Source organism: Scleropages formosus, chromosome 25 (genome assembly GCF_900964775.1).
Source record: "Scleropages formosus chromosome 25, fSclFor1.1, whole genome shotgun sequence".
Lineage (NCBI taxonomy): Eukaryota > Metazoa > Chordata > Actinopteri > Osteoglossiformes > Osteoglossidae > Scleropages > Scleropages formosus.
This window is the reverse complement of record NC_041830.1, coordinates 13,882,492-13,909,239: the sequence shown is the minus strand read 5'-3', so window position 1 is coordinate 13,909,239 and position 26,748 is coordinate 13,882,492. Positions and strand designations below refer to the sequence as shown.

Here is a 26,748-nt window from a genome sequence, read left to right as displayed (position 1 = left end):
GCTAAAATTACTGTAAACGCTGACACTGGTGTGCGCGCGCACACACCTTACATAGGCCCGTAAATATCATGTATATATTAAATCACATTTAATTTACTTGTGCACACAAATTTCTGTATGACAGGCAGTCCCCGAGTTATGAACATCCGACTTACGTACAACCCGTAGTTATGAACAATCCCCTGTAAAGCCCATTATATTAAAAATTTGAGTTACATACAATGATTTGTAATAAACAGGAGATATTTTGCGATGTGCATCAAAACATTGGGCATCTACAGTGGTTTGTCGATGGGGCGCGTGGACCCGAGGTAGGACAAAGACTCGGTTCTTTTCAGTTGGACCACATTGATGTTAAGTGTCTCGTGTTACTGTATGTGGTCTGAATTATTTTGTTTTTACCCCGACCATGGCCCCAAAACATAAATATGGTGCATGTGATGGTAATGCATCAAAGAAAAGAAAAATTATCACGACAAACTAAAGTGGAGGAGATAAATTGATTGTAAAAAGGCGAAACACCAACAAACACTGGAAAAGCGAACATTAATCTTTCTTTAATTTTTTTTTTTTTTTTTACACACACATGTTCTCTCTCCACCTCTATTATAAATACACACACCCAGAGTCTGGAACTGCTTGTCCCAAGCGGGGTCGCGGCGAACCGGAGCCTAATGTGACAACACGGGGCGCGGGGCCGGAGGAGACACACCCGGGACAGGACGCCAGTCCACTGCGAGGCACCCCAAGCAGGACTCGAACCCCAGACTCACCAGAGAGCGGGATCTGGCCAAGCCCGCTGCGCCCCCTGTTATAAATACTGTAGTAACATTTGTTATTACTGTATTGTTATATTAAAGATGTTTTAGCGTATTCGGAAGTGTTTGTTTTTATGCATAAAAAGATACAGAATATACTATATACTAAAACATTTGACTAACTGATGTAAGATACCCACCGTGCCTAACTTTTCCCACTTGCGTTCAAATCCAACTTAAAGACAGACTTAGAAACAGAACTCGCTCGTAATCCGGGGATTGCCGGTACAGTAGTTAGGAAGTTTAAATTCATTGCATTTTAGAAGCAATGCCTTCGTTTATCTTCCATTGACCACATTTATTTCAGGAACCAGGAAGCCTCATTGTTCAGCAAACAATCACCTTAGAGATGAGCCAAAGGGTGTGGAGCACATGACTATCTTGAGCATGTGACTGACAGCATGAGGATGCAAATGCACGACGTCGCCGACTTCGGGCTTTGAAGTTCACCTTTGGTCTCCCTGGGATAACGCTGACTGAACAGAGTCGCAATGGTCAACGTAATCATTACCTTGTGTGGACGGGACATCCCTGCTTCAAAACACAGCTTTGCTTTTTTCTTCTGTGTGTTCACTTTGGCTGAGCTCTGTTTTCAGACACTGCTTTGCATTTTTGTCAGCATCTGTTGGAACAGTGACCCTAAACTAAAGCCAATACGGTCACTTTGACACAGACCTTAATTACATTCCCACAGCTCAAAACAGTGTATAGGCAGTCCTCAGATTACGCACGAGTTCCGTTCCTAAATCTAAGTCGGATTTGGACGCAAGTCGCAACAGTAAGCTACGGTGGCTATCTAACGTCAGTTAGTCAAATGTTTGTCTTAGTATCATATATTGTGTACCTTTCTATGCGTAAAAAACATTAAACACGTTCACGTACACTAAAACATCTAATAACAATAATAAATGTCATTACAGTTTATAATAGAGACATAGAAAGAGAATGTTACAACAGTATTTATAATAGACAGAGAGGTGGAGAGAGAATGTGTGTGTGTATAAAAAACATTAAAGAAAGGTTAATGTTCGCTTTTCCAATGTTGGTTGGTGTTTCGCCTTTTTCCAATCGCTTTATCATCTCCACTTTAGTTTCAGTCGTGATAGTTTTTCTTTTCCTTGATGCATTAGCATCACATGCATCACATTTACTTTTGGGGCCATGGTCAGGAGGGTAAAAACAAAATAATTCAAACCACATACAGTAACACGAGACACTTAACATCAATGTGGTCCAACTGAAAAGAACCAAGTCTTTGTCCTACCTTGGGTCCACGCGCCCCATCGACAAACCACTGTAGATGCCTTATGTTTTGATGCACATCGCAAAGTAGCGCCTGTTTGTTATTACGAATCATTGTACGTAACTCAAATTTTTAATATAATGGGCTTTACCAGCGATCGTTCGTAACCACAGGTTGTAGTAAGTCGGACGTTCGTAACCCGAGTACTGTTTGTACTGCAATCCTCTTTAACTGGTTGAAGTCATGGAACACATTGTTCTGAAAGGAAGAAATGTAGTAAATAGAAATAACTTTATGCACCACCTACAATTTTTTCTGATTTTAATGAATGAGATTTCAGGCCCTTGTTATTGATCAAATTCCCCATAACACAGCAATAAGGCCTTCATTAGTTAAATATGATAACTAAAGAAACTTGTAGCTTTGCACCTAAAAGGCATTTACAATTAAAATTTACCTTCCTGACATTGTTATTTGGTTTCATATTTCCTCTGTGAACACATCTCAGAAAAATGTGGCCTCAACACATGCATCAAATTCTGAAGTCCCTTAAACCTTGTTTCTCTTTAAGACTTTACCTTAAGAATATGCCAGAGAAACAAAATGAAGAGATGTCGCAAGTCTAAATTTATTGTAATAGGGTGAGGTACTTGGAATAGGTGAAAAAGTCTTAACATACGCCATTTGAAACCATGCCATTTTGTTAGTTAAAAAGTACATTTTATCATTCACTTTTTTCAAAAAAAAAAAAACAAAAAAAAAAAAAAAAAAAAAAAAAAAACACAAAACTCTCAAAAGGGTTCCAGATCGGTTCCTCGGCAAAACCCGAAATGCACGTTGACATTGTCCTCTTTTTTTTCCGTTTAATTCTCTGGGTTTATTCAGACTTTAGTGACCATGTACCATGTGTAAACACATAAAGAAAGCCTGGAGCAATTATGAAACAGAACTAAGCTGAAGAAAAACAAACTGTTTGAAACCTCAAAAAAATGGGCCCCTCAACATCACTGAAACTGCTCAAAAGACTTTCCCTCAATACAAGTTTTTGTTCAACCGGGTTACTTCCTTGAAGGGGGGGGGGGGGATCTGGCCTAAATAACCACTGAATCCCCCCCCAGTACACTGTCTTGGTAGACAAGAGATATGAGATTTTCTGCAGGATTCAGAAAATTAACAAAACTTTCCTGGAAATATGTCCAATCTCCAGCCATCATCAGTAAGTGGGTGCACCATGTAGGGTCCTGCTAGTCCAGAGCCTATCCCAGGAGCATAGGGTGTGAAGCAGGGTACATTCTGGACAGGATGCCAATCCATCACAGGACAATCATACACTTTCACTCAAACACACACACTGGGGGATATTCAGCTAAAACGTGTCTTTGGACCGTGGGAGGAAACTTGCAAACTTCACACAAACTGAGCCGGATTGGAACCCACATCCAGCCCACAGTCCAGGAGCTCTGAGACACCAACTTTATCCATAGTGGCACCACACTGCCTTATGTCCCCAGAGGAGTGTGGACAATCCAGTCTAGTGTAGCAGCATTCAGTCCAGTGCATTTGTCACTAGGGAAACAGACTCAAGGGACCATTACTGACACAATTCAAACAACTACTGGTAAGTAACAAAGAGCACTGATCTAGAATTGCTTCCTCCCCAATACCGAGTAGTTCTACATCTCCACAGGAAAAGAGGTGTATACAGACATACACACACACACCTGTGATAGGAAAGCTTAATGATTGTCAGAAGCACAGGAGTCACGAGTGAAGGAATGGCAGATTGTTACTGCAAAAGCTTAACCTCACCCGAGAGAAATTAACTGGAACCAACATAAACCAGTACACACCCACACGTGAACGGAACACAGAAGCACACAGAAATAGCCGCACACAGAAAGCTGAATTTACTCCAAAAACCATTCAAACACATTGCATAAAACTTCTTTGACGACACCTGAGCATCAAAAAAATTACTTGGGAAGGCACAAACTGATTTCCTGGTTGATTTTTTTTTTCCTTATTCGAGAAAAAAAGTTCCTTTCTACTCTGAAGAAACACCACTTTGGCCCTTTTACAGATCACCTTTACGTAATAAAAGTTCCTAGTTCAGTCTTTAATTGCTTTATTTTTTTTTGTTAATTTCAAGCCCAGAATTCCATAGTTTTTCCCAAAAGTGCAATTTTTTTAAAGGAGAGAAGTGAATATCTATTATTCTCTCAATCTTCCACAGTACCTGAGACCAGCAACTGTGCTACAAAGTCCACATTTACAGAAAAAAAGAAAAAAAACAAATTTTAAAAATTCCAGAGCACTACAACATGAAAGTAAAACATGTAGCTTTCAACTCGGACAGAGCTGATTTTGAAAACAACTTCAATTTAAATTACAAAAAGGGAGGGGAAAAAAGAATATACATAGATCTTCAAATTCTGGTGTCCACAAAAATTCTTCCTGTTCTTCTCAGTGATTTCCTTTGTTATAATAAGTATACTTTCTTCACCACTCTCTCCCCTTGATCCCACAAACACACACTATGTCAACAGAACATATTTTTCAATTTGATCGGCCTCTGTATTCCCTAACCTGACACCCGTCCCGATCAATGGCTAATGAATGTAATGTCCTGCGTGGAATCTAGGATACAACTGGTACGTCTCCCCCCAACAGTCACATGTCAAGTGTTGCAGCAGCTTTTATATGTATTTTATTCCCCATTTCTACTTATTTTTTGCTTCTTCCTTGCATTTCTGTTCTGTTTTTGTTTTTAAACAGGAAGAGCAGAGTCTGCTGCGGTGCCAGACCGGAGCAAGCTGCTCAACGATGCTCCTTTTCGGACCACCAGGAGGGGGAGTCATAATGACGCTGAGACAGACGACTTGTGTGTGTTCGTTTCCATTTCGTTTAAAACTTGAGTGGGCAGAGAAAGTCTCTGCAGCCTTGTATTCACTTGTGTCGCTGGAGAGCTTTCCTCTTTCTCCTTTTGAAGAAACAGCAGCACCTGGAAAGGAAGGAAGCAAACTGGCTTATTCACATGCATGTAAGTACAATCATAGTGTGTATATATATATATATATATATATATATATATATATATATACACACACACACACACACACACACATACACACACACACACACACACAAAAAAAAAAAAAAAAAAACCACCAAAGGGGTAGTCACTCAGACACACACTGAACACCCACTGAAAAGATTAAATAAATGCACAGAGATATAGCTGAAGAGCAAGTCGTAACAGACCGCTGTTAGTACAACCTTTTCATTAGGGTTTAACAAAGTGTCAATGAGAGACAGTAAAATGTTCCTACTTTGTATCATCTGCCACCTCAACTTCAGCAGGAGCTGTGATTGGTGCATTTGAGTGTCCTGCCGTTGGGTCGTCTGTGTTCAGCTCACCATTGGTTGAGCTCATCACCTGTGCAGGTACATGGGGGAGGAGGGTGGGGATTACAATGGCATGTGACGGGGACATTACACAGTAAGGGAACAAGACCCAGGAGTCTCCAAAAGACCCTGCTGCTCAAGAATAGATCTGATGTCCATATTTGCCATTTATGGCTTGGGAAACATCAAAACACCAAACAAATAATTCCAGTTCCACCAATGACAAATGCAAAGGACACCACTCTCATTCTTAGGATTAACATATTTACAAGGGTTTTTCTACTATCTGTTTGTTAAGAAGTGGAAGCTGATGTATCAATGTGAAGGGGCAATGCTGGTCAGCTGACCCAGAGATTGCTGTGTTTTGTAGTCACCCGTAGCCATAAATGCATTTCTAGAAAAATCTTTTCCCCACAGCAAACACCAGATGGCACCAGATGCATTAACAAGTAAACACAGCAGTGTGTCTGCAGGTTCCAGAGAGACCAGCGTTCCAAATTTTTAGCTTTGGACGCCAGCTCTCCTAAAGCACGGTTTCGATGTCAAACCTTGAGATAGCTGCATGAGTTTGCCACATGAGTAGGGGGCAGGAATAGTTTCATAGACTAGCACTGAACCACCACTGCAGCCCTGAACCCTAAAGCCCACACCCCAGCGGGCAAAACATGATGGTTAAAGATTTGATTTGAATCCACAGGAAGAACAGTATACAAACTCAAAGTCTGCACAACTGCCTCAGGAACTGTACTGTGAGGGAGCACCTGTGTAAGCTCCAGTGTGGGTCAGTGGCATGCTGTGGATGGGGGGGTGCAAAGAGATAGAGAAAGGCAGAAAGAGAGAGAGAAAGAGAGAGATAGAGAGAGAGAAAGAAAGAGAGAGATACAAAGAGAATGTCAGCAAGCCCATGCAGCAGTGGGGAAGTAGTACCTGGACAGAGCCCCCCAGCCTATCAGCTGTGAGATGGGACCCCAGGAGCTCCCTATTGGTCACTGGAGTGGGCTGGGACTCACTTCCTTTGGGTTCGGGCGACTGGTGCAACAGCAGGGTGGAGAGGAGGGTGTTGGAAGTTATGAAGAAGGGGGTGGAAGGGGGAGAGGTGGTTTGACAAGAAAGTGAAGAGTGAATAAAGAAAAAAACAAAACGAAAAAGTAATTTGTAGAAGACCCATCACATGCAGAAGTGGGTTTGTTGATACAGACTATAGTAAAGAATAGCAGGAGAAATGGAGAAATGGAAAACGCATTGCACACATGACATGCGGAGAGGGGATGAAGACACATTCACAGCCGTCCTGCATCCAAAGGTCAAACACCAGGGTTCAGGGTGGGTTGAACTGACAGCAGAGGATGTTCTTGTGTGAAACCAAGATGCTGCATCAGCAAAGAGGCAACCACTAAGTTTAGTGCAGGGACAGCTGTCTTATAGTTGGTGTGGGTGCACGTGTGCGCATGTGAAAGAAGTGACTGGTACACAAGAATGGTATCGATCTCCATCCCACACACAAATGGCTCACGCGATGTCACAACACAATGAAAAAGACACCTTAGAAACAAACATCCTAAGGAAGCAACAAGTATTTTTTTTCATTTCAACATGAAGCGTTAAAGACAACAAGAGGTATTCTCAGATCTCAGAGTTCGAGTACAAAGTATTATTAAATCATATCAAATGTACCTGGGTCATCTTTCTATAAAATACAGACTTGGCACAAACTTCTCTGAACAAAGTAAAGGTTTCACTAGATTTTTATGGATGTTTAACAGGCCAAAAAATACACTGGAATTAACAGGGGACATGATCCTTACCAGAGAGGCTAAGAAGAGCACAAGATGCAACAGAGGTATATGGTGTGTGTCAGTAGCCAGAAAGAAGGAAGGATGAGCAACACGGCCTCCAGTGTGTGTTCTCACCTGGTTTTTGGTCTGCTGTTGTGCTTTGTCTTGGCTCCTGGGCTGCAGGGGCGTGTCACTAGGGATGGGACCAATTGGCGTTGGCTGTGACAAGCACACAGAAGACCCCATGAAATGTATGTATACAGGGGTACAATTTGTCACCAGTATTAGTATAAGTGAAATATTCTCTTAGACTGCTTGTAAAAATGTGGGCAGCTGCACAGAGTGATGAGTAGCGTCAAAGTTATCGCCTTTCAATGGGAAGGACCCAAATTTCAATCCCACTTCCTGCTGTAGTGTCTGTGATCAAAGTACTTGTACTGAATTGAGTAAAGATTACTCTGCTGCATAAAGGGGTAGTTGTCAGTAGGTTAGTGTACAACTGTAATACTGAAAGGTGCTTTGGAGAAAAACATCAGCAAAATCAATAAATAACAAAAATTAGCATGACAGGATGGCGTGTCAGAAATTGGAGAAACTCACAAGTGGCTTTCCGACCCAGTCGTACTCATAGTCGAAGACGTAGCCATTCCTGTCAAAGAGGTCTGTGAAGAGCTTCCTCAAGTAGTCATAGTCTGGCTTCTCAAAGAAGTCCAGTCTCCTTACATAGCGCAGGTAGGTGGCCATCTCCTCTGTGGGCAGAATGGGGCCACAGAAGGCAACACAGTGAAGAGGGAGAGGCTCAAACAGAACCATTAAACAGTACGACAACAGGATGCTTTGTCAACTGTGTCAGAAGGGAGTGCAGTGATAAAGGTAATTTAATTGTGTACAGGTCAACAGTTCCCAGCTATTTGTCCCCAAGTTCACAAAGCAAAAAATGAAACAGAACAGGGTGTGCACCTGGGAAGCCTTCACAGAGGACCTCAATGGGTGTGGCCCTCTTGGTGTCCCCAATTTTCTGATACCGCTCCTTCAGTGTGTCTGCCTGAAATGTACAGAGCAAATATAAAACAGTACAAAAGTAGAGCGAATTGATAACTAGGTGCCTTGGAAAGTCCAGCAGCATCAAGATCGCATCATGAGATACCTGTGCTGTGACTCCGACAAGCGCAAAGCAGCCCAGATAATAGGCCTCCATTAGCAGTAGACAAACACAGCGATGGAGGAGATAAGCAAAGCTGCTGAGAGGTACATGGTGGAAAGGTTGCCAGAAACTCATTTGACTTATTAAAAAAATGGACAAAAATAATACATGACCCAGTAGGTGTATGAATTAAGTAACATCTTTGGATTTATACAAAGAAAAAAAAAAAAAAACACATATGCAAAAGAATCAACTAGGTACTGTAGAACCAAATAAGGTTTTGTAATTTGAAAGTTGTTTAAAACTCATTTCTTGCTTGTGCTATGATATCCTTGATCAAAGTGCTCATTTGACTTGATAAAGTGAAAATGCAGTTTGTGGCATATACAGTAAGTTAATTTGGATAAAAGAACCATCCACCAAAAAAAAAAAAAAAATTGTCTACTTATCAAGATGTTGCATGTTCAGACCCCAATGTGTTTGAATGTTAGCTTTATCAAGGCCTATCCAACATACAATTTATACAAACATATACCATCTCCTTATATTACACACTCATTATGAGTTGTCATTTTTAATAATATTTTTACTTTAATGGAGATTAAAGTCAATAAAAATTTGAACTTGGTAAACAGCTATATAGAATTTTAAAGAACGCATACATAAATCTGTATTAAGCTTTTATTAATTGTGACTTAGTGGTAAAAGCAACTTATACAAGTAAATAGAATTACAAACTTCCCCCCCAACTGTTTTTATAAGCTGATGTTGACACTTGTGTAGTAAGCAGCAGTAGTACATGAGAGTGTGTATTCCTAGGACTACAAAATCTGTCACTTCCTACCTTGAGTCCTTGCCATGGCAGACTGCCCCGCAGGAAGTACATGAACATATGACCTAGAGCTTCCAGGTCATCCCTCCTACTCTGTTCTACGGGAGAATAAAATAAAAAAGGTCCATCAACCATCTCAGCAGTACTGTCACACAGTATATGAATAGTAACTACAGCATGGTCGGGTGTGGCACTCCTGCTGGTCCTCACCTTTCCCCAGGTGAGTGTTAATGCTCATGTATCGCGCTGTCCCGGTCAAGCTCTTGTGCTCCCTATAGGGGATGTGTTTTTTGGTCTCGGGGTCGATATACTCTTTGGCTAGCCCGAAGTCAATGATGTGGATCGTGTTTTGCCTTTTGGTCCCTGGCCGCCCCACCAGGAAGTTCTCTGGCTTCACGTCCCGATAGATCAGGCTTTTGGTATGCACGTACTCCATCCGTGTTATCTGTGGCATGGCAGACAGACGAGGGTGGGGTGAAAGAATTGGTTGAAGGTTGCACTGCCACCATGTGGTCAGACTTGCTGCCTGGATGCCTCAGAGTTTAGGGGCCCCTTACCAGCTGTATGGCTATCATAAGGACGGTCTTGAGGGAGAAAGTGCGGTCACAAAGGTCAAAGAGGTCCTCCAGGCTGGGCCCCAGAAGCTCCAGAACCATGGCATTGTATTTCCCGCACGGGCCAAAATAGTACACCTGAGGAATGCCCTCTGTGAAGGTTAAGAGAACACACAGTGGAGGGTTAAATACACCTGAGCAATGTCTTGTGTGGGGATAAAAACATACAAGATGGGCAGGAGAGATGATGCCACAGAGAAGCTGTGCTCACTTACTACTGACTCACTTGCAGGCGGTTTATTGGTGTGAAACTGTCAGTCTGGTAAAAAGCTATTCAATAATGTCATTGCAAAATGTTCTCATAAAGCAGAACCGACCTCACTCGTATAACTAAAAGCCTTCATACTTTGGAAAACATGTCATTTCTGTGGGATGTCTACCCACTCTCAATTATCATGATTGTATTTTTTTTGTTCTTTTTTTCTCAGCCAAAGCAGTAATCCACAGAACTGTGTCAGAACCAGAGAGGGGGAAAAAAAAATGCTTTTTTTTTTTAAAAAATATAAATATAGCTATAGTTCAGTGCATTATGATGAGAAACTAAGATGCAACCGTGTCCATGGATGGTGCGTGAATGCATTTCCACATGTGCATGGAGGCATTTAGGCAATAGACCACCCACAACACACAGACCCCAAGGCCACATGTGGAAGTCCAGCCCTGGTGAGCTGCCCCAGTCATCCAACATGGAAGCACCAAACCATACTCCACGAATCTGCATCCAATGAGCACCCTGAAGTGTTTGGCTCCAGTGTGAACCACAACATGCACACACCACTGTCGGCCCCTTGTCACACCATGCTCTGAGCCTCCACCTTTCAAGCACTTCTCTACAAGCCATATAGCAACTCTAGGCAATTGTACCAACAGTATTATCTTCTTTTACTACCTCTAAGACCCCACTGCAGTAAACACTTAGAAGATAACCTTGCCAGTATACGAACCTCAACTGTAAAAATGTGCCATCTAATTACAACTTGCCTTTCTGTGGTTTTAGACCATATTTTAAACAGAAGTAGTTAACAACTTGAAACAGGCCATCCTACAGTATGAATGCAGGTTCATAACTACATAGTATAACTGGTGTGTAACAGGAAGTAATCCAGTATCCTCCATTCTAAATCAGAGCAAGACAGAGTGTGTGGGCTGTAATCACTGCGTTCAACAGGGCTGTGGGCGTCTCCAGCACCTCTCTGAAGAGAAACGGGTTTCAAAGAGTGCTAAATCTCTCCAGTATGATTTAACGTGTCTTTAAAAACCTTCACAGGTAGCTAATAAACATTCATCAAAATGTATCAATGCATCAGAAAATAGCATGTATTACTCAAAAAGGGTACTGCAGCAAAAAACCTGAAAAACTTTGTGAAAATTTACAGATCAGAAGGAATAAGAGTCAGAAAACAGATCTATCATCAACTTAGCTTGTGACTCCTGTTCATTCTAACAGGGATTTCCTGCAGTAACACAGTACTGTGTGCCCCATCCTGGCGACTGCAGGACATCAGACAGGGGAGCCAATTGATTTGGACTCGGAGTCACTTTCAGACAGGAACATAGACAAATGCAATCATCCTTCCCCTCACCTACAGGATTTTCCAGGACCTTTAATTACAGGGAGCAACTCAGATGCATGACTGAAGATGTCTCACAGCAGCTGATCATCACACCACATGGACTGCGCCTCAGCTGATGCCATCTGTGGGCTGACTTGGTCGAGCCTAGGGTGGAAGATGCCTAAAATTGTGCCCAAACTCGCCAGACGGCAAAATGTCGGGGGTCTTGAGGGAGTGTCAGGAAACAGCAGGGTATGGTGACCACAGAGAGAGTGCGTTCAGGGACAAAAGGGCCACAAGCTTGTTACACTGGCTTGGGTGGCTCACTGGGGGAGTAGGCATGGCTGAAACGCAATCTTCTGCTTCCATGTAATGCCTGCCTAGAATCGAAGAAAATAACGTAGAACCTGAAAGTCTGTCACCTGATATCTGCGTGCACGCGCACGCACAGAGTAATGCTTTCAGACTTGGTGCTGTGACACTGGAAAGCGCATAATGTCATACAGCCATTCAAAGTGCTCAGGCATGTTCATCTCCATGACTGTGAGAGATATGGAAACAAGTAACTGCGCAGCTGCTGGCAGAGAGACCAGCTTCACTCCTGCATCCCAAGCATATCAGCAAAAAAACATAAGTACACTTCTGCAGCTGGGGAAACTGTATGAGTTGGGGTATTCTGAGCAGACATGGATCTGCTCTGGAACTCTTCCAGTGGGGGAAGACCAATTATGCTTTACAGGGGCTCTTAGGGGTCCCCAGCTGGCAGCAGAGAAATGTGAGTCACTGCTGTCTCCCAGAGATGCCTCACTCCATGGACATGCTGCTGGTGAAAATGGGTAGCTACTGAGCCCATCAGTGGGTAAAGGAAACTGGAAAACTTCAGTCTGAAAAATGAAAGGGCACTGGAATGATTTACTTATGCACATTCATTTATTGGCTCTTTATCAGTAGGCCCTAACTGACAAAGTCTGGACCTGAGAAAACAAAACTACACATTTAAGGTGGACCAGGATGTTCTGGCAAACACCTAAACGAAGTGTGCAAGCTGTTGTGGGAGCATGTCCAGGCTTCTCTGGCAAGTGCAGTTTTAAGACTCATGGTTGTAGCAGCACAGCAACAGAGAAGGCTGACTATAAATAACCCAGCAAGAGAGCAAGAGATCCTCCTCTGCCCAGCACACCAAGCCCTCAAAGACCCAGTGGGACAGAGAGCTGGGTAATTTACTCCTCCAGTCTCAAAACACGCTCAACACGTACCTGTAACAGCTGACCTTTCCAATGACTAAAGAAAATTACAGAGCGATACTGCTTGCGACAGGGCAGGAAAATGGTCAACCATTGCCACCGGTTCCAGAGAGACTACACAAACTGGTAAGTGTGCCCAAGCAAACAGAGTGGGAATATGAAAATCTACATCTGCTGCTACTTTCAGAAGAAAGACGTACACCACTTACATCAGTCTCAACCGCAAAAAAGGGGAACCATTCTTCAAACGGTCATTGACTTGGAGTCAGAGAGTTGAGACTGCAGGTTGAGTGCTGTGAATTATATATAGATAGCATTACACCAAGCACTCAGCATCTAAAGCAACTCTGCATGTGAAAAAACCATGCAGCACAATAAGAAGAGCTACAAAATCTCCACCTGAACAAAAACCAATATATGACCAAATAATGTCACTTAACACACCTCCCAGAATGACTTACAATATTTTACCCATTTAATCAGCTGGTGAAGTGGGAAGTACACCCGGGCCCTTCAGTTCCGAGGTAGTGGCACTAACCACTACACTAGTTGCCACCTCGGTAGCATTTACAGTACAATGTACATATTACTGACAACAAGAAATCAGTCTAATGACAGAGTGTCATCTGAATATACGATATATAATCAGGATATACTCATCCCTATTTATACACTTTAAAGGCTTTGTTGTACTTCATTTAGCTGCAGGACCAAGAAGAGCGTAATGGCCCACCTGACTATACTGGGAAAACAGATGCTGTATTTGAATGTCTCTGAATGGGTGTCAACAGCAGGGGCTCAGACTATGAAACACTGGGTGTTATATGCGAAACTGACATTTAGCACCAGTATGTTTTAGTAATTCTGAGGATTGTTGTCCAACAGCAACCAAAAGATGACATGCAGCTAAAGCCTTTTTTTCCTGCTACCAGTCGCTATATACTATCACCAAAACCTGGTCCTGCTGTAGCAGTACTTCATGGCTGACCCCCTTCTGGCCAGGTTCACCCAAGTGCCAGAGGGGTCCAGTTAAATAGCCAGCGATGGCTGGACTCCTCCCTCACCTGGACTACACCCAAGAAGTGCCTAAAGAGCATATGGACTAAGACATACAACTCAAACGCAGTCAATAGCAAGAGAAATAGTACCATGGTATCAGTACCTCACTTCCTGCTTAACTTCCTCCCAACTAATTGTAGCTTCCAATATTCCTCCTTTACATCAACACAGGATTGTTTTTAAGCTGAATTGATGATTATAAGATCAATGTGCTCTGCAACACTGGAGAAATTCCATGTCAAAAAGAAAGACACGGTGTTAATTTCGGATTTTTAATAATGTACACAAGACTTAATTTTGCAGATTTGGACAGGGAGCCTGGGATGAATCAAACCACTCTTGGCTACTTGTTAAGACTAGCCAGCATTCAGGAAGGGTGGATTCCATGGCCTGTACCTTCAGTAACCTTCTCCATGCATGCACCACACCCAAGCATGAGGTCATACTCTATAATCACATATTCGGTCACATGACCACTTCCCGCTTACCTGAGTTTCCCAACTGCTTGTAAAACCTGTACTCCAGATGCAGCTGTGGCGCTCGTGACTTTATTGGCTCCTGGAAGGGGGAACGGGGGAGGGGGAAAAAAAAAAAAAAAAAAACATGTGAGTCAGCAAAGAACAGTGAATAACACTCCACAAACAAAAGAACTATGACTGAGGCTCTGATTGCATACACAGGAGCACAGTAATGTCCATCTAAATTACACTCTGTAGTCAGAATGACGATATTGTGCTAAATGTGTTATACTGCTTTGTTTACCATGCTTTGACAAAGGGCTATGTTCACATTACTACAAAGATGAATGGTGAAGAGCTGCTGAGAAAGGGTGAATTTTCTGAATGTCACACAAGGGAAGCCCCTTCACTCAGCAACAACTCTGTAGTAATTAGAGGGATACTAGATGTGGTACACAATGCACATTACTGTAATCCTACATATTAACAGAGCAAAAGGCCCTTAGGGACTGGAACTTGTTTTACCAGTCAGTTTCCAAAAAAAAAAAAAAAGTCACACACAAGATACCAAGATGGGTAACAAGGGTGCGACCACTCCACTCAGAGCCAACTTTTTGGTGTTTCTTACTATCAATTTACTCAGTCAGCTAACATTCTTCCATAGGTGAGTTACAATGTTAGTATGTATAAGCTACTTAGAAGGATTTATTCATTTACACATGTAGGTAATTTTCACCGCATTAATTTTGGGTACGTTTTTTTGCTCAGATGTGCCACACAAGCAGGTGGGATTTGGAACAGGGTCCTTCAATTAACTTGACAGCTTTAACCAACAGGGCAATTGCTTTTTGTTGCAATGGGCTAAATGGCCCTTTGGTTGCATGTTCCTCAGAAGGAATGGGCTAAACAGGCAAGCCCCTGTTACGAGGATGGCACACGACCAAAAACTAACCCATGAAAAGGCACTGCTCCGCTCCAACAGTCCATCCTCATACCACCTGAAACAGCAAAGCCCAGCAGGGGTTGGGGGAGTGTGGTGAGTAACCATTAAAGGCCACAGTGGGGTTATCAGTGTGATGCTAAAATTTCGCAGATATGTTCAGATACTAACTGGATGGAGGAGGGATGTTGTGATTTCACAATTCACACATAAATGTTTACAGTTTTCACAGGTAGACATGACTTACAGCAGGCTTAAGAGCGTGGTGTCAGTTAATTTCCAACTCCTAACTGTAAATGTGTTGCTACTTTGAATAAGAAGCTTCCACATTTTCAACACACTCAGACTTCCATAAAAAGCCAATAATTTGACTGTACGATTTTGCACAAATCAAATGGTAAATTTTTAAATAAACTCCAAAGAAAACGAGTGAGCATCACATTCAGTGTTGTGATCCATCTAGATAGAAAGAGAAAGATGAAGAAGAGAAAACATTAAAAATAAAAAGATCCAGCAAAAAATAGGTCCTGTGTATATTTTGGGAGTTCAAGGGCCAGGAGTCCCTCCCAGTCAAGCCTTTGAGATTAGCATGATGACGTTCAGCACTGAAGAAACTCCCTCAACAATAAAAAAAAAAATAAGGAAGATGACAAGCGTTTGGGCCCGTTTTCCTCTATGATGTACAAGGAGTGTACTAGCTGTAGATCAGCCACATTCTATGTTGGTTAGGGTTGTTCTCATATTCACATCGTGGGCCAAGCCACTCAATGATAAAACACCACCAAACCACAGTGTCTCCTTGCAAAGCAACAAGGGGAACTCCATGCTCTTTTCATACACCTCTCAGTTATGGCAAACATTGACATATAATTGCCACTGATGGTGAGAACTAACTGAATGGCTTTGAGACTCAAGCCGTCCACCCTGCTGGGACTCAGCTGGGACCAGGACCCCAAGAGAGTTCAATGAGACGTATTGACCTGGCTGATTTGAATAAAATCTAATTATTTCTGCCTGGAAGAAGGCAGGGCTTCTTGCACAGCATTTCAGGAGTTTTGACATGCTCTTCCTATACAAGAGCGGAAAACATTTCAGGCTTATGTATATACCAAGTCATCTAGAGTAAAGGAACATGAATAATTCACTATCATCCTTTTAATATAACTTTAATTCTATGCAAAAATTAAACAGCGACAGAAAGCTGGCAAAGAGTGCAGAGCAGGCCACACGTTGAGGGCCATGTGCTAGGGGGATATTTGGCTCTCGTTATGTTGCCGAGGAGACTGAGGTTGGCTTATGCCCCACACGTTTCATATCAGATTTCGGGACCCCAACGGAGCAGACAGCTGCCCCCAGCTTTGGAGCTGCAAACCCTACCCCCCAGTGCTGGCCAGGACCAGATGAAACTGCTGCCCTCATTCTTACTTCAGGCAAATAGCCTTACTCTGTTTGCAGTAAGCATGGGGAACCACAAGAAAGACCTCTCGTAGAAGTCTCCTGTCTGAAATAACATATAAGGAAAGCAAGTCACATGTTTAATGAGGATAAATCAGACCACTGATGAGCGAAGGTCACTTGGGATTGCAACAAACTTAATGCACTCAGCCAAGGTATTAAAAAAAAACATTATCCATTAAATGATTTACCATAACCAGTGATCAACAGTCAAATGCTTCTCAGTAATGGCAAACAAGCTACTAAATCTGAAAAGGGAAGAAGAAGAAGGCTGCTTCTTGTTTTCTTCAGAGGATCAATACCAACCTCAATTTCTGCTTGTTTCCACATACCTGCGTGAAAGGCTGGAACACTAAAAGGCCAGTCAAATGCCAGTCGTTGGATTATGAGAAAAGCTTCAGGTCAATAGAGTATTAGATTCAATTTGCAGATCGTCTGGGAGATCAGTGGAAAAGGTTGCTTGACACCACTGGATGCATCAATCTGCTGACCGTTTATTGAAAATTTGTCATTTTGCCAAGGCTCTCAACAATATAGAGAATATTCCTAACATTAAATAATAAACGAAAGGGTCTTTTCCACCCTGCAAGGGATACAACCAGGCCTGCAAACAATGGCGTGCCTGACAACTCCCTGAGATCTGGATGTGTGCAACTCAGTGTGAAAACAAACAGGCATGTCATGACCAAACCTGAAAGCAACAAAACCATGAAGAAATCTTGTCTCTGCCTCCATTCAACCCAACAACAGGAGAATCTGAGTGGTGAACATAGCAAACCACCGCACACCTGTGAATGTAGCAAGATGACCTCCCTGAGATCACCCAGCCAACAGGTGACAGAGGGAGAGAACCAGCCAGAGACTCCTAGTGTGGTCAGCCATCGTACCACTTACCAGCCAAGGGAGCACACAACTTACAAATTCACAGCAAATCCTTATCAAACCAATTCAGGAAAGGCTAGGAAATACAGCAAAAATGAATGTGTACGGGAGATCCATACATGCACGAGAAGACACAGCAGCCCTGTGCTTTACAAGTACCCAAGATCCCAGGTGAGAGTGAGTGCGTGCATGTGTTTAAGAGGGTTTGCTGTCCAAGTGAGAAAGAGCACAGCTGAACCAAAGACTGAGCCATTCAGTGCGTGTCTACAAGGCTAACAAAGACAACCTTTCAGCAAACTGCCTTGTGTGTGCGCATGTGTGTTTTTACAGGAACAAGCAAGGCTACTCCAGTGACACAGGCATGGGACTGGCAGCTCCGTGCCTCACCTCCCTCTCTCAATGCTTGCCTGTCAGTCAGGGTTGACTGCTGCATTCATCTTGGTCTACAGTTCAGGGAAGTCTGTTATTCCATTAGCTAAAGAGATGTGTGTCTTCTCCAGCACCAATGCAGACTGGACACCAAGTGTGATATAGCTATGCTAGTTTAAAAACACACACACACACACAGATGGGTAAAATTATCTGGAAGGACAAATTCCTCTATCATTAATGCACTACAGCAAGCCTCTAGAACCTTTTAATACTTGAGGTGAAAAATTTAAAGTCGACTATCTCCCTCTTCACATGACAGTAATATTAAGTACAAAGGATATTTAATTAAAAATAAAAACATTAAATGAATGCTATAAAACTGATTTTTTTTTTGCCAGTGGCATTAACCGTTAGTAGTTAAGCTTTCTGTCATTTATAAAGATGAAACAATCACACTGTAGAGAATCAAAGCTGACAGCCTAGTAGATAAAAATGTGGACAGATGGGATGTTTCGCAGACGGACACACGATAGAGGATTTCAAATTGCAGAGTGAGTTTACAATCCCCAACCCTGCAATCATAGCTCAACATTCACAAGGGAAGCTCCTCTTTATTTTCCATTGCCCTACAACCCCAATAAGCTGAAAACAATGATTCAACTACACACACATTAAACACTGGTTTATCGATATCAGGCTGATGAACAGCGGACAGAAACCCACAAATTTCTACACCAACGTGATTAATAAAGACTACATTTAATGCAACCACCAAAAGCATTTACTAAGTAAAATATGTCGATTCAATCCCTTATTTCATGTTAACATATAAAGTGACAGAAAAATCAAAGGGTTGGTAACTATTTATTCACTTCAATTTGGTGAACACAATTTGTAATAAAGCCAAACCCCTATCCAGGTGAACACCATCTGCCCATCATTTTTGGGCTTCTGCTTTGAAAGGCTAAGTTTTGCAATCTGCCAACCGCCCACAGCCCACCCCTTCGGCTCAGCTGTTTCATGCAAGCGAGGAGGCGTGTTTATCAGGATGGTAAGAAATCCGAGCTTGGCTACAAACCTTGGCTGATGATACACCTATATTATTTCACTTGGAATGGCAAGAGGATGAGCCTAGGTCTGGTAGTTCAGCTATCCCACATGGGCACAGAAAGACAGAAATACAGGTTTGAGGGAGGCTGTTAATACCCCCCATCATGCTGGGAAATGGCTCCAAGTACAGTACAGAACTGCTGCCTTTCCAGAAGCCCCTCGTTTGTTTATTGACCTATGGTTTTCAGGGAGTCTTTGCCAAGGGTGAGCAGACTATCAGCATTAAACCACTTCCTAGAGGACACGTGATGGTGATGTTGCTGGCTGGAGCACAATGAGACAGTGTGGGCAGTGAGTGTAAAGACTGCATACAGTGACACCTTCGCTGGAAAAGAATACACTCTTATTCACCTGCGTACAGCTCAGAGTTCCCATTTCAATAGCTACCCATTTTCTGATGTAAAGGACATTAGGTACATTTATAGTAGTGAAGAGGCCATTGAAAAACAACAGCAGGCCTAACCAATAAAATAATCATGTATTCACCAGCATGTACCACATGGTGCCAGGCCAGCAGTGTAAGTTATCAGTTGGTGAGGAATACATGTGAATGATGCAAAAACAGTTGTGGGAGTTAGCAGTTAGACAGCCATGTACTGAAATGTGCAGAGCAGGTAGGGCCTTACCAGTTTAATAGCCACATATTCGTTGGTGTAGAGGTTCTTCCCCAACCGCAACTCCCCGAAGTTGCCACAGCCAATCTTCTTCCCCACCCGAAAGTTAGGGCCAACCATGAGCACCCCGGAGTTGGTCCCCGTGGTGCGGCCACTGTGTGCCGTGCGGCTTCCGGCCGCCTTTGACATCCTTTTCCCCTCGTCAGCCTCTCCCTTCCCTCCTCTCTTGTCAAAATCCATAAGCTTGTGATACCCAGGCCTCTCCACGGTTACTCCCCTGCCATGCAAGTCACAGAGTCACCGAAACTACCACCAGAGAAGGGAGGGGTCGAGCACAAGACCATAGAGAGAAGAGGGTTTTATGTGCATGTACGATATGTACACACGTAGTACATATACACATTAAGAACAAAAGAAAAATTTAAAACGTCGTCAGGTGGAAAGCAGCGGACAGACTGCGATGATTCTGTCGATTTATACAGGTTGGTTTCCCTCCAAAACGAGTTTTTCCTTTTTCTCCGATTCCAGCATCAGAGCTGCATGATCACCACCCGCCCCCGCCCCCAAAGCGGGCAGGTCATGCGTGGACTCCCACACATGAACAAGATGGCCTTCGGCTTCCTTCTGTTCCCCACATCGCCTCCTCCTGGTCAGCTTGCAGAGGTGCAGTGGTCATTCCGTGGGTTTCGATGAGTACAGGAAGGAGACGCAATACGCCCCTGGGTCACAAAGCAGAACTCGTGTCTTTCTGGACAGCTAAGAAAAATGAAACATACATAGACATTAAAAGTCAATAAAACCAAAGCCAATAATAAACCTTGCTGAAAATATGAAATGAGAATACAACAGTTACATAAACAAAAAATGTCATGTTCGGGCTGCATACCGTTGGGGTGGAAGTTCAAAATGCAAAACTTGCACACTGTCATCTAATGACTGCATTTGTGTTAGTTGGTGAATAACAATATTTTCAGAATGAGGGAGTTATGATTCAGTTACTATTGCTAAACTACTAAATTACATTCAACATCTTAATATTTTAACTCAGGACTCCCAATACAAGTTCAGAAACACTCCTAACCCCATGTTATGTCTGAATATAAATGTCAGTCTTATCCTTTACTAATGACTCCCTAGCCACTTTTTCCCACTTGACATTACAAATGGCGATACCACTCAAAATTCTTACCACCATGTCACAGTGGCAGTAATATATTACTTACCAAAAACATATCAATAGAACACACACACATATTAATAAGCAAAAATGATGCACTTTTCTCATTCACACTATATGGAATGCACTGCAGAAGATCTGGTCTTTCAGCCCACACAAAGCACACGGCCCACCTTCAGTCGCTTCTCAGACAAAGACATTTAACATCCTACGCTCCTTGTGCTTCAAAAAAAATCTTAAGATGCCAGAAACAAGCAAAGGGCCACGACTTCACAGTGATGGCCCTTCCTTTTTTTAAAGAAGCTAATTAATAAAAAACATTGAGACAAAGCAGTACAAATCTATTTTCAGATCAGCTATGGAAGGAGAGCTAAGCAAAGTAATCAATATGGGCTGAGAGACATTATGTATGTTACAGTGGGGCATAGGACACAGACACAAAAAAAAAAAAAAAATCAATTTCTGTCAGGAAGCATTATCTAGTGTCCCATAGTGCCAGTTCCAAAAATACACCCCTCTAGATCTAGGTAGAGGCCCCTTCAAACTCGAGAGACCCATCAGCTACTATCACATACCAAGAAAAACTTTAACACAAACAAATGCGGTATAATATTTTATGAATAAAAACAGATTTAATACACCTACATTAAATGTCCACCTGTGTAGCTTAACAAAAACATTTACAAAGGAAACAAATAAAATAATTATGACACATACAGGAAATGGTAATGTAGGCCTGTAGTGCAAAACAGGATGTCTATATTGATTATCTGCAACCAGAGAACTCTTACCCAAAACAGTGTTCCCACATTAGCACCTTCAGTTTAACTAGTCCAAATGCAACACAAAAAAACCATAAGGAGCCGGAACGGTGCTGGGAGAAGTTCACCTGGATTCAAAGTCCTTAACTGTTCCACAAAACCAAGAGAGGCCCAAAAGCATGCAACAAGCCAGAAGAGCAACTTAAAAACAGAAACCTCAGTTAAAAAGGGGAACCTCACTAATGTTCTTCTGGTTTGTGCTTCAGCACAAACTGCCGGTCTTCGTGGTCAGTGTGGACTCTAATACCTGCATTAAAAGAATAAAGAAATAACCGTGTTCCATCTGTGTCCCAGAGGATGTGTGAACTTGCTGATCCTAGCTGAAGATGAGCAGGGGTGGGAATATCAGCGAGAGGCTGCGGCTTTTCAGGAAATTTATTCTGGCTGATCAATAGCTGCCGGAACGCATCTCCTCCCTGTGGTTGGGCTAAAACATTTGCGCTGTTGAGGTGAAGGGGCTGAAATTGGACACGACACCTAGAACAGGACAGGCCTTTCCATTCGCTGCCTCCGGTAATCCAAACTGAGCTTAACTGGCTTTGCAATTAAGTAAAATGGTGAGGTATGCTGAAGCACTGCATACAGACCACATACCTATTCAAGCCTATAGAAACTGTACATTCCATTTCATTTACCAAAAATGCTGCATGCCACTACCTGCATTCTTCACCGGCACCAGTATCTGTCAAAGTTCAAGATGACATCATTGCTTCATGGGACCAGTGAGGATATTATTAGAAAACTATAGAGAACAGGAATCCAGAAGGTGTAAAACTATTAAGGGTTTTAGTAGGGATAAGTGTTGGTTTGACCAGGGCTAAAGAGTTACTGCTGATGCACTTCAGACATCTCCTGAACTTTAGACTGGGGACATAACCATAACATCTGATGGATAAAATGCATTCTGTAGCTAATAAAGCAGTACCCCTTCCTTCTGCTTCCAAATTGTCACTGCACATCATGACACAGCATGTTATGCTCACCTATAGCACCAAAGTAATCAGGAACATATCGTTCATGAAAATTAAAAACTGTACATGATGTAACAACGGTTTGATTTCACAAAATCACAGCAAGACACTGTCATGAGCCAGAACATACAAACTGTCAAACCAGTGTAATAATAAGAATCCCTCAAACATAAAGTAATTTACACACTTGCAGTCAGTGCGGCAACAGGCTGCATGGGAAAGGATTAAGTGGCAGAGCTACAAAGGATCAGCCAGCCCTAGTATTCACAGAATGGAGCGGTCGTCCACCCACAGAGCTGAGCACCCACAGCAGAAGGACAGCCAGCAGTACTGAGTCATGTCCAGGACCACGATAGGCCTGGCTTACTGCTGGTGGGCCTCAATGCACAGGCTTGGACTGTGAATGGGGGAGGGGTAAAAACACAAAACGGAGGTTCCTAGGAGCTACAAGATCCTGCCACTTTCTTGCAGAAGTCAACCAAATAGAAGGCTGCCATTGATAGGGCTATAGAGTTTCATGGAGGTATGACATCCAAATGTCCTGCTACAGAGCAGGCAAGGGAGAGAACAGGAAGTCGAGAGGAAGACCAACAAATGTGTTCAGGAAGGTCCTGAGGGACAGCCCTTCTTATTAGGGTACTTTGTGATTCCCCCCTCCAAAAAAACTATGGCGATTATAACCCCCCGCCGACAACTGAATTTGTCTGGGAGTTCCTTGGGCTGACTGAAGTCTTGCCAAATTCAACCATGCAAGTATGGCCAGTTACAGCGGGTAATCTAATAAAGGACACTACTGTCATTTTATAGGTTCTCCGTGTCATCCGAGCAACCCTGCCATCCTGTACATGGCCATTTTAAGTCTTCTCTCAGCAAAACATCATGTACTCTGGTGAAAGATACAAGCTTCTATATGAAATGTTTTTAGATTTGTCATCTTTGTACATTATTCAAGAGTGCAAGCTGTTCAAAATGTGAATTACATCCCAGAGATAAACAAATACATGACATTCTAGGTTTAAAATGCAAATAAGATAGCACAAACAGCTTTCTTATTTCATATAAACCACTGCTTGTTGGAAAACTGTGTTAGTTTGCATGTGTTGTGTAAAACAATACAAAGAGGCAAAAAAAAAAAAAAAACATGATTCCAACGCTTACATAACAAGAAGCATGTGGACTGCATTTCGAAAAAATAAAGTGTTATCGGTGAAGAATACTTTAAGGCTTAAACAAAACAAAACAAAACAAAACAAAAAAAATCCATCCACATTCGCAGGCACGCTCATGTCCGGTTACATAAAAAATAAATAAATTGAATTTTGAACTTCACAGCTTTACTGAGTGTAGTCCATCAGTGACGGTGGGCAAATTAATACATTCAATCAGTCAGCAGACAGTTTTCACCAAAGCAACTTATGTTATAGTACCTACAGTGATTTACCCACTTATTATACAGCAGGCTCATTTGTTTACTCGATCAATTCGGGGTAAGCACCCTAGGGTACCGGAGTAAGAAGTGGCATTCAAACCTGGGTCTTTTGAGTGCAAAGCAGCAGCTCTAACTACTAAAACACCCACTATATAGTATATGACGACAACAACAAAGCAAACAAACAAATGAAATACTGCACACGTGAGGACCTTTCCTGCTTTAAAGATGTGTGAGAAATCAGCCCGGCCCTGTTTATTCTGTTATTCTGCTGTCTCACTTATCATGACCATGCTCCTTCAATTCTCATTGATCACCTAAGACTAATCAGTCCCCCCCTCCCCGTCTTCCCAACCCTTTTACTAGCTAGTTAACCCACCAGAAGTGTCTGCCAAGGCCTCCATAACCCCAAGCAAGACCCACTGAGACACGTTCACCCACGATGAGACTAAAGCGACAACTCAGCGTCACGAATAGAGTCTAAATGGGGGGGGAACAGGAGCGGTTTTCTCGGCACTTCAGCACTACTCCGTACAGTTAGACAACGAGCTACCCCCGACTAGCCACTTAGCATGCTAACCAATCTGACAAGCTTGCCTCGGCTCTCCGACAAACCACCTTTAACCAGTGACCTTCGCTAACTAACTTAACTAGTCCCCCCCCCACCCGTGGCCTACTGGTAGTTAACTGACACACGACTGTTCCCGAGTTACAGTGTTCAGCTAAACAACACGGCTCTCTTCGGGTTATTAAACCAGCGAGGCAAGTTACCGGAATAAAAGTATTTTTGGCGGGATACGGTCAGGAGAAAGTAGATTTTATGTCAAAAATGCGAGCGCGTTTGCGGCAAAACACCATTCGGTTCGGGCAACTCCTTATCCGCCTGATTTTTTACCTCACAGAAAAATTCACGACAAAAATATCATGTAATCGAGCACAGCCCCGGGTAAAACACATCAAAATCGTTTACCTGTTTCGGTGTATTTTTAATCTACACACATCTCCATACTGCTGACGTTATTTATATTTTCTTAATCCCCCTCTTCTCTCTCCCTGTCGCTGTTGTCTCTTTGAGCCTCTCTATATCAGCAGGAAGGGACCGTGCGTCGCCTCACGGTCTCAGAGCTGCGCTACGTTATAAAAATGGAGTAGCTGCGTAGGAGAATACAACGTCTTATTGGTACGCTACTCTCTAACGCTGGCGTATTTTAGTAAGCGAGTACCGTGTCTCCCGTCAGCGCTACGACCAAAACGTAGCGTATTTGAGTTTGAGAATACAAAGAACAGCGGGAGGGGGGCTCGTAGCCGTAGCAGTGCACGGCTTAAACAGGGGCGATGTCGCGAGCTGCGCAAAGCCGACGTAAAGTGACTTCGTGAATACGGAGCGTAATTTCCAGCGCAGAGAATTTACTGCAAATTCCTAAACCTTCGCTTTTCCCCGGTGTGTACTCCCTGCGGGTGTAAAAAGCTGTGTAAAACGGTCTCTGTGCTGCTCGCTGAGTAAAAAGGAAATAAAAATTTGACATATGTTGAGAAACAGCTAAAGAGTCCATACATAATTTGCTTCCAAAATGATGTGTTGGAATTTCTGCTCAATAAAAATGTCCAGTGTCCATTCAGTCACACGGCTCACAAATATCATCACAATAATACAACTTATTATTGCAGGACGCAGTAATAACCACACGCTAATTACATACATTGTGTAGTTTGTGACGCTGTCCTGACACCGCGCTCTTCAGCCAAACTAACTCCGAGGCCTTGACCTATGTGAATTAACTCAACTTTTTACGCATCTCCTCAATTTTTCATTTGTCACTTTGTTGGTTTTCCTTTTGCCTTCTAACATATATTATTATGGATGTTCCACTGGCAGGTAGCAGCCTTCCATTCGCTTCAAGTTGCTTTATTACTTGGTTTTTTCATGAATAAATGACCTGGCCTAAAGCGATCTTCGTTTGAAGGAGCAGCTTCGGTACCTGTGCTCATTTCTGTAAGAAAACGTGTGTGTGAAGTAAGTTTCTTTGCGCGATTTTCCTAATCGCCGCTTTAATCTGCTGACAGAGGTGTTCTGTGTGGGGAAAGTTACACCTTTAGCCACTTCCTCCTTATAGCCGCTCTGCTTCATTTCTCCGCTTTTCTCTTTCTTATCGTTCCATTTCAAGACGCGACGCTTGAACGTATTGGTTGAGTTTCCTGACAGGATGGTTAAACACCTGGGTTTTCTGTTACGGATGATAACGACATGGGCCTTGGTTCGACGCATAGGTACGTATCCGCGTACTCGATAATTAACGCAATTGATCCGTCGAGTCCCTTATTCTATATGACTCGTTGGCTGTTTCAAACCTGCACGTTACATTTTAATCCAGACAGTCGTTCAGAAATTCAGTTAGAAAGGGGGTAAGTGTATTAATCGGGCAATTTACTGCGAAAGTGCGGCCTCGCCGAACAGAAGACAGTTCTACCTATTTTGCCCCGGAGTTACTGGTCGCGTGAAACTGACAAATCTCTTGGGTTAACTAGAGGTAATAATTTCTCTAAAGGGAGGGGGTGCGGTGGCGCAGCGGGTTCGGCCGGGTCCTGCTTTTTGCTGGGTCTGGGGTTTGAAACCTCTTCGGGTGCCTTGCGATGGACTGGTGTCCCATCCTGGGTGTGCCCCCTCCAGCCTTGCGCCCTGTGTTGCTGGGCTAGGCTCCAGCTTGCTGCAACCCCACTTAGGACTTCAGACTGTGTGTGTGTGTGAATTTTTCTAAGCTTTTGATTAATTGGCGAATATTGCCGCTTTCCAGGACTGTTACTTTTTGTTAACCTGCCCTGTCTGCATGGGTC

At 42.9% G+C, this 26,748-nt stretch overlaps 1 protein-coding gene across 2 annotated transcripts; it reads right to left on the bottom strand.

Moving 5' to 3' along the window:
- Positions 1 to 2,820: 2,820 nt before the first annotated feature.
- LOC108921716 (casein kinase I) lies at positions 2,821 to 25,042 on the bottom strand. 2 transcript variants are annotated; one of them, XM_018731352.2, is made up of 12 exons: positions 24,887 to 25,042; positions 19,531 to 20,274; positions 14,176 to 14,245; positions 9,775 to 9,923; positions 9,428 to 9,662; positions 9,230 to 9,315; positions 8,202 to 8,286; positions 7,842 to 7,990; positions 7,377 to 7,460; positions 6,394 to 6,495; positions 5,391 to 5,497; positions 2,821 to 5,062 (listed from the first exon to the last, which is right to left on the bottom strand). In XM_018731352.2, the coding sequence occupies exons 2-12, from the start codon at positions 19,756 to 19,758 to the stop codon at positions 5,008 to 5,010; spliced, it is 1,350 nt and encodes a 449-aa protein (XP_018586868.1). In that variant the 5' UTR covers positions 19,759 to 20,274; positions 24,887 to 25,042; the 3' UTR covers positions 2,821 to 5,007. The 2 variants fall into 2 exon arrangements, with proteins under 2 accessions (XP_018586868.1, XP_018586869.1); XM_018731353.2 differs by lacking the exon at positions 6,394 to 6,495.
- Between the last annotated feature and the right edge of the window lie 1,706 nt (positions 25,043 to 26,748).

Coding starts and splice junctions, on each gene's coding strand:
- LOC108921716 (XM_018731352.2), bottom strand. CDS start 19,758: ATGGATTTTGACAAGAGAGGAGGGAAGGGAGAGGCTGACGAGGGGAAA. Junction 7,991..8,201: donor CCTCTGTGAAGGCTTCCCAG/GTGCACACCCTG, acceptor TTCTGCCCACAG/AGGAGATGGCCACCTACCTG. Junction 7,461..7,841: donor ACTGGGTCGGAAAGCCACTT/GTGAGTTTCTCC, acceptor TGCTTGTCACAG/CCAACGCCAATTGGTCCCAT.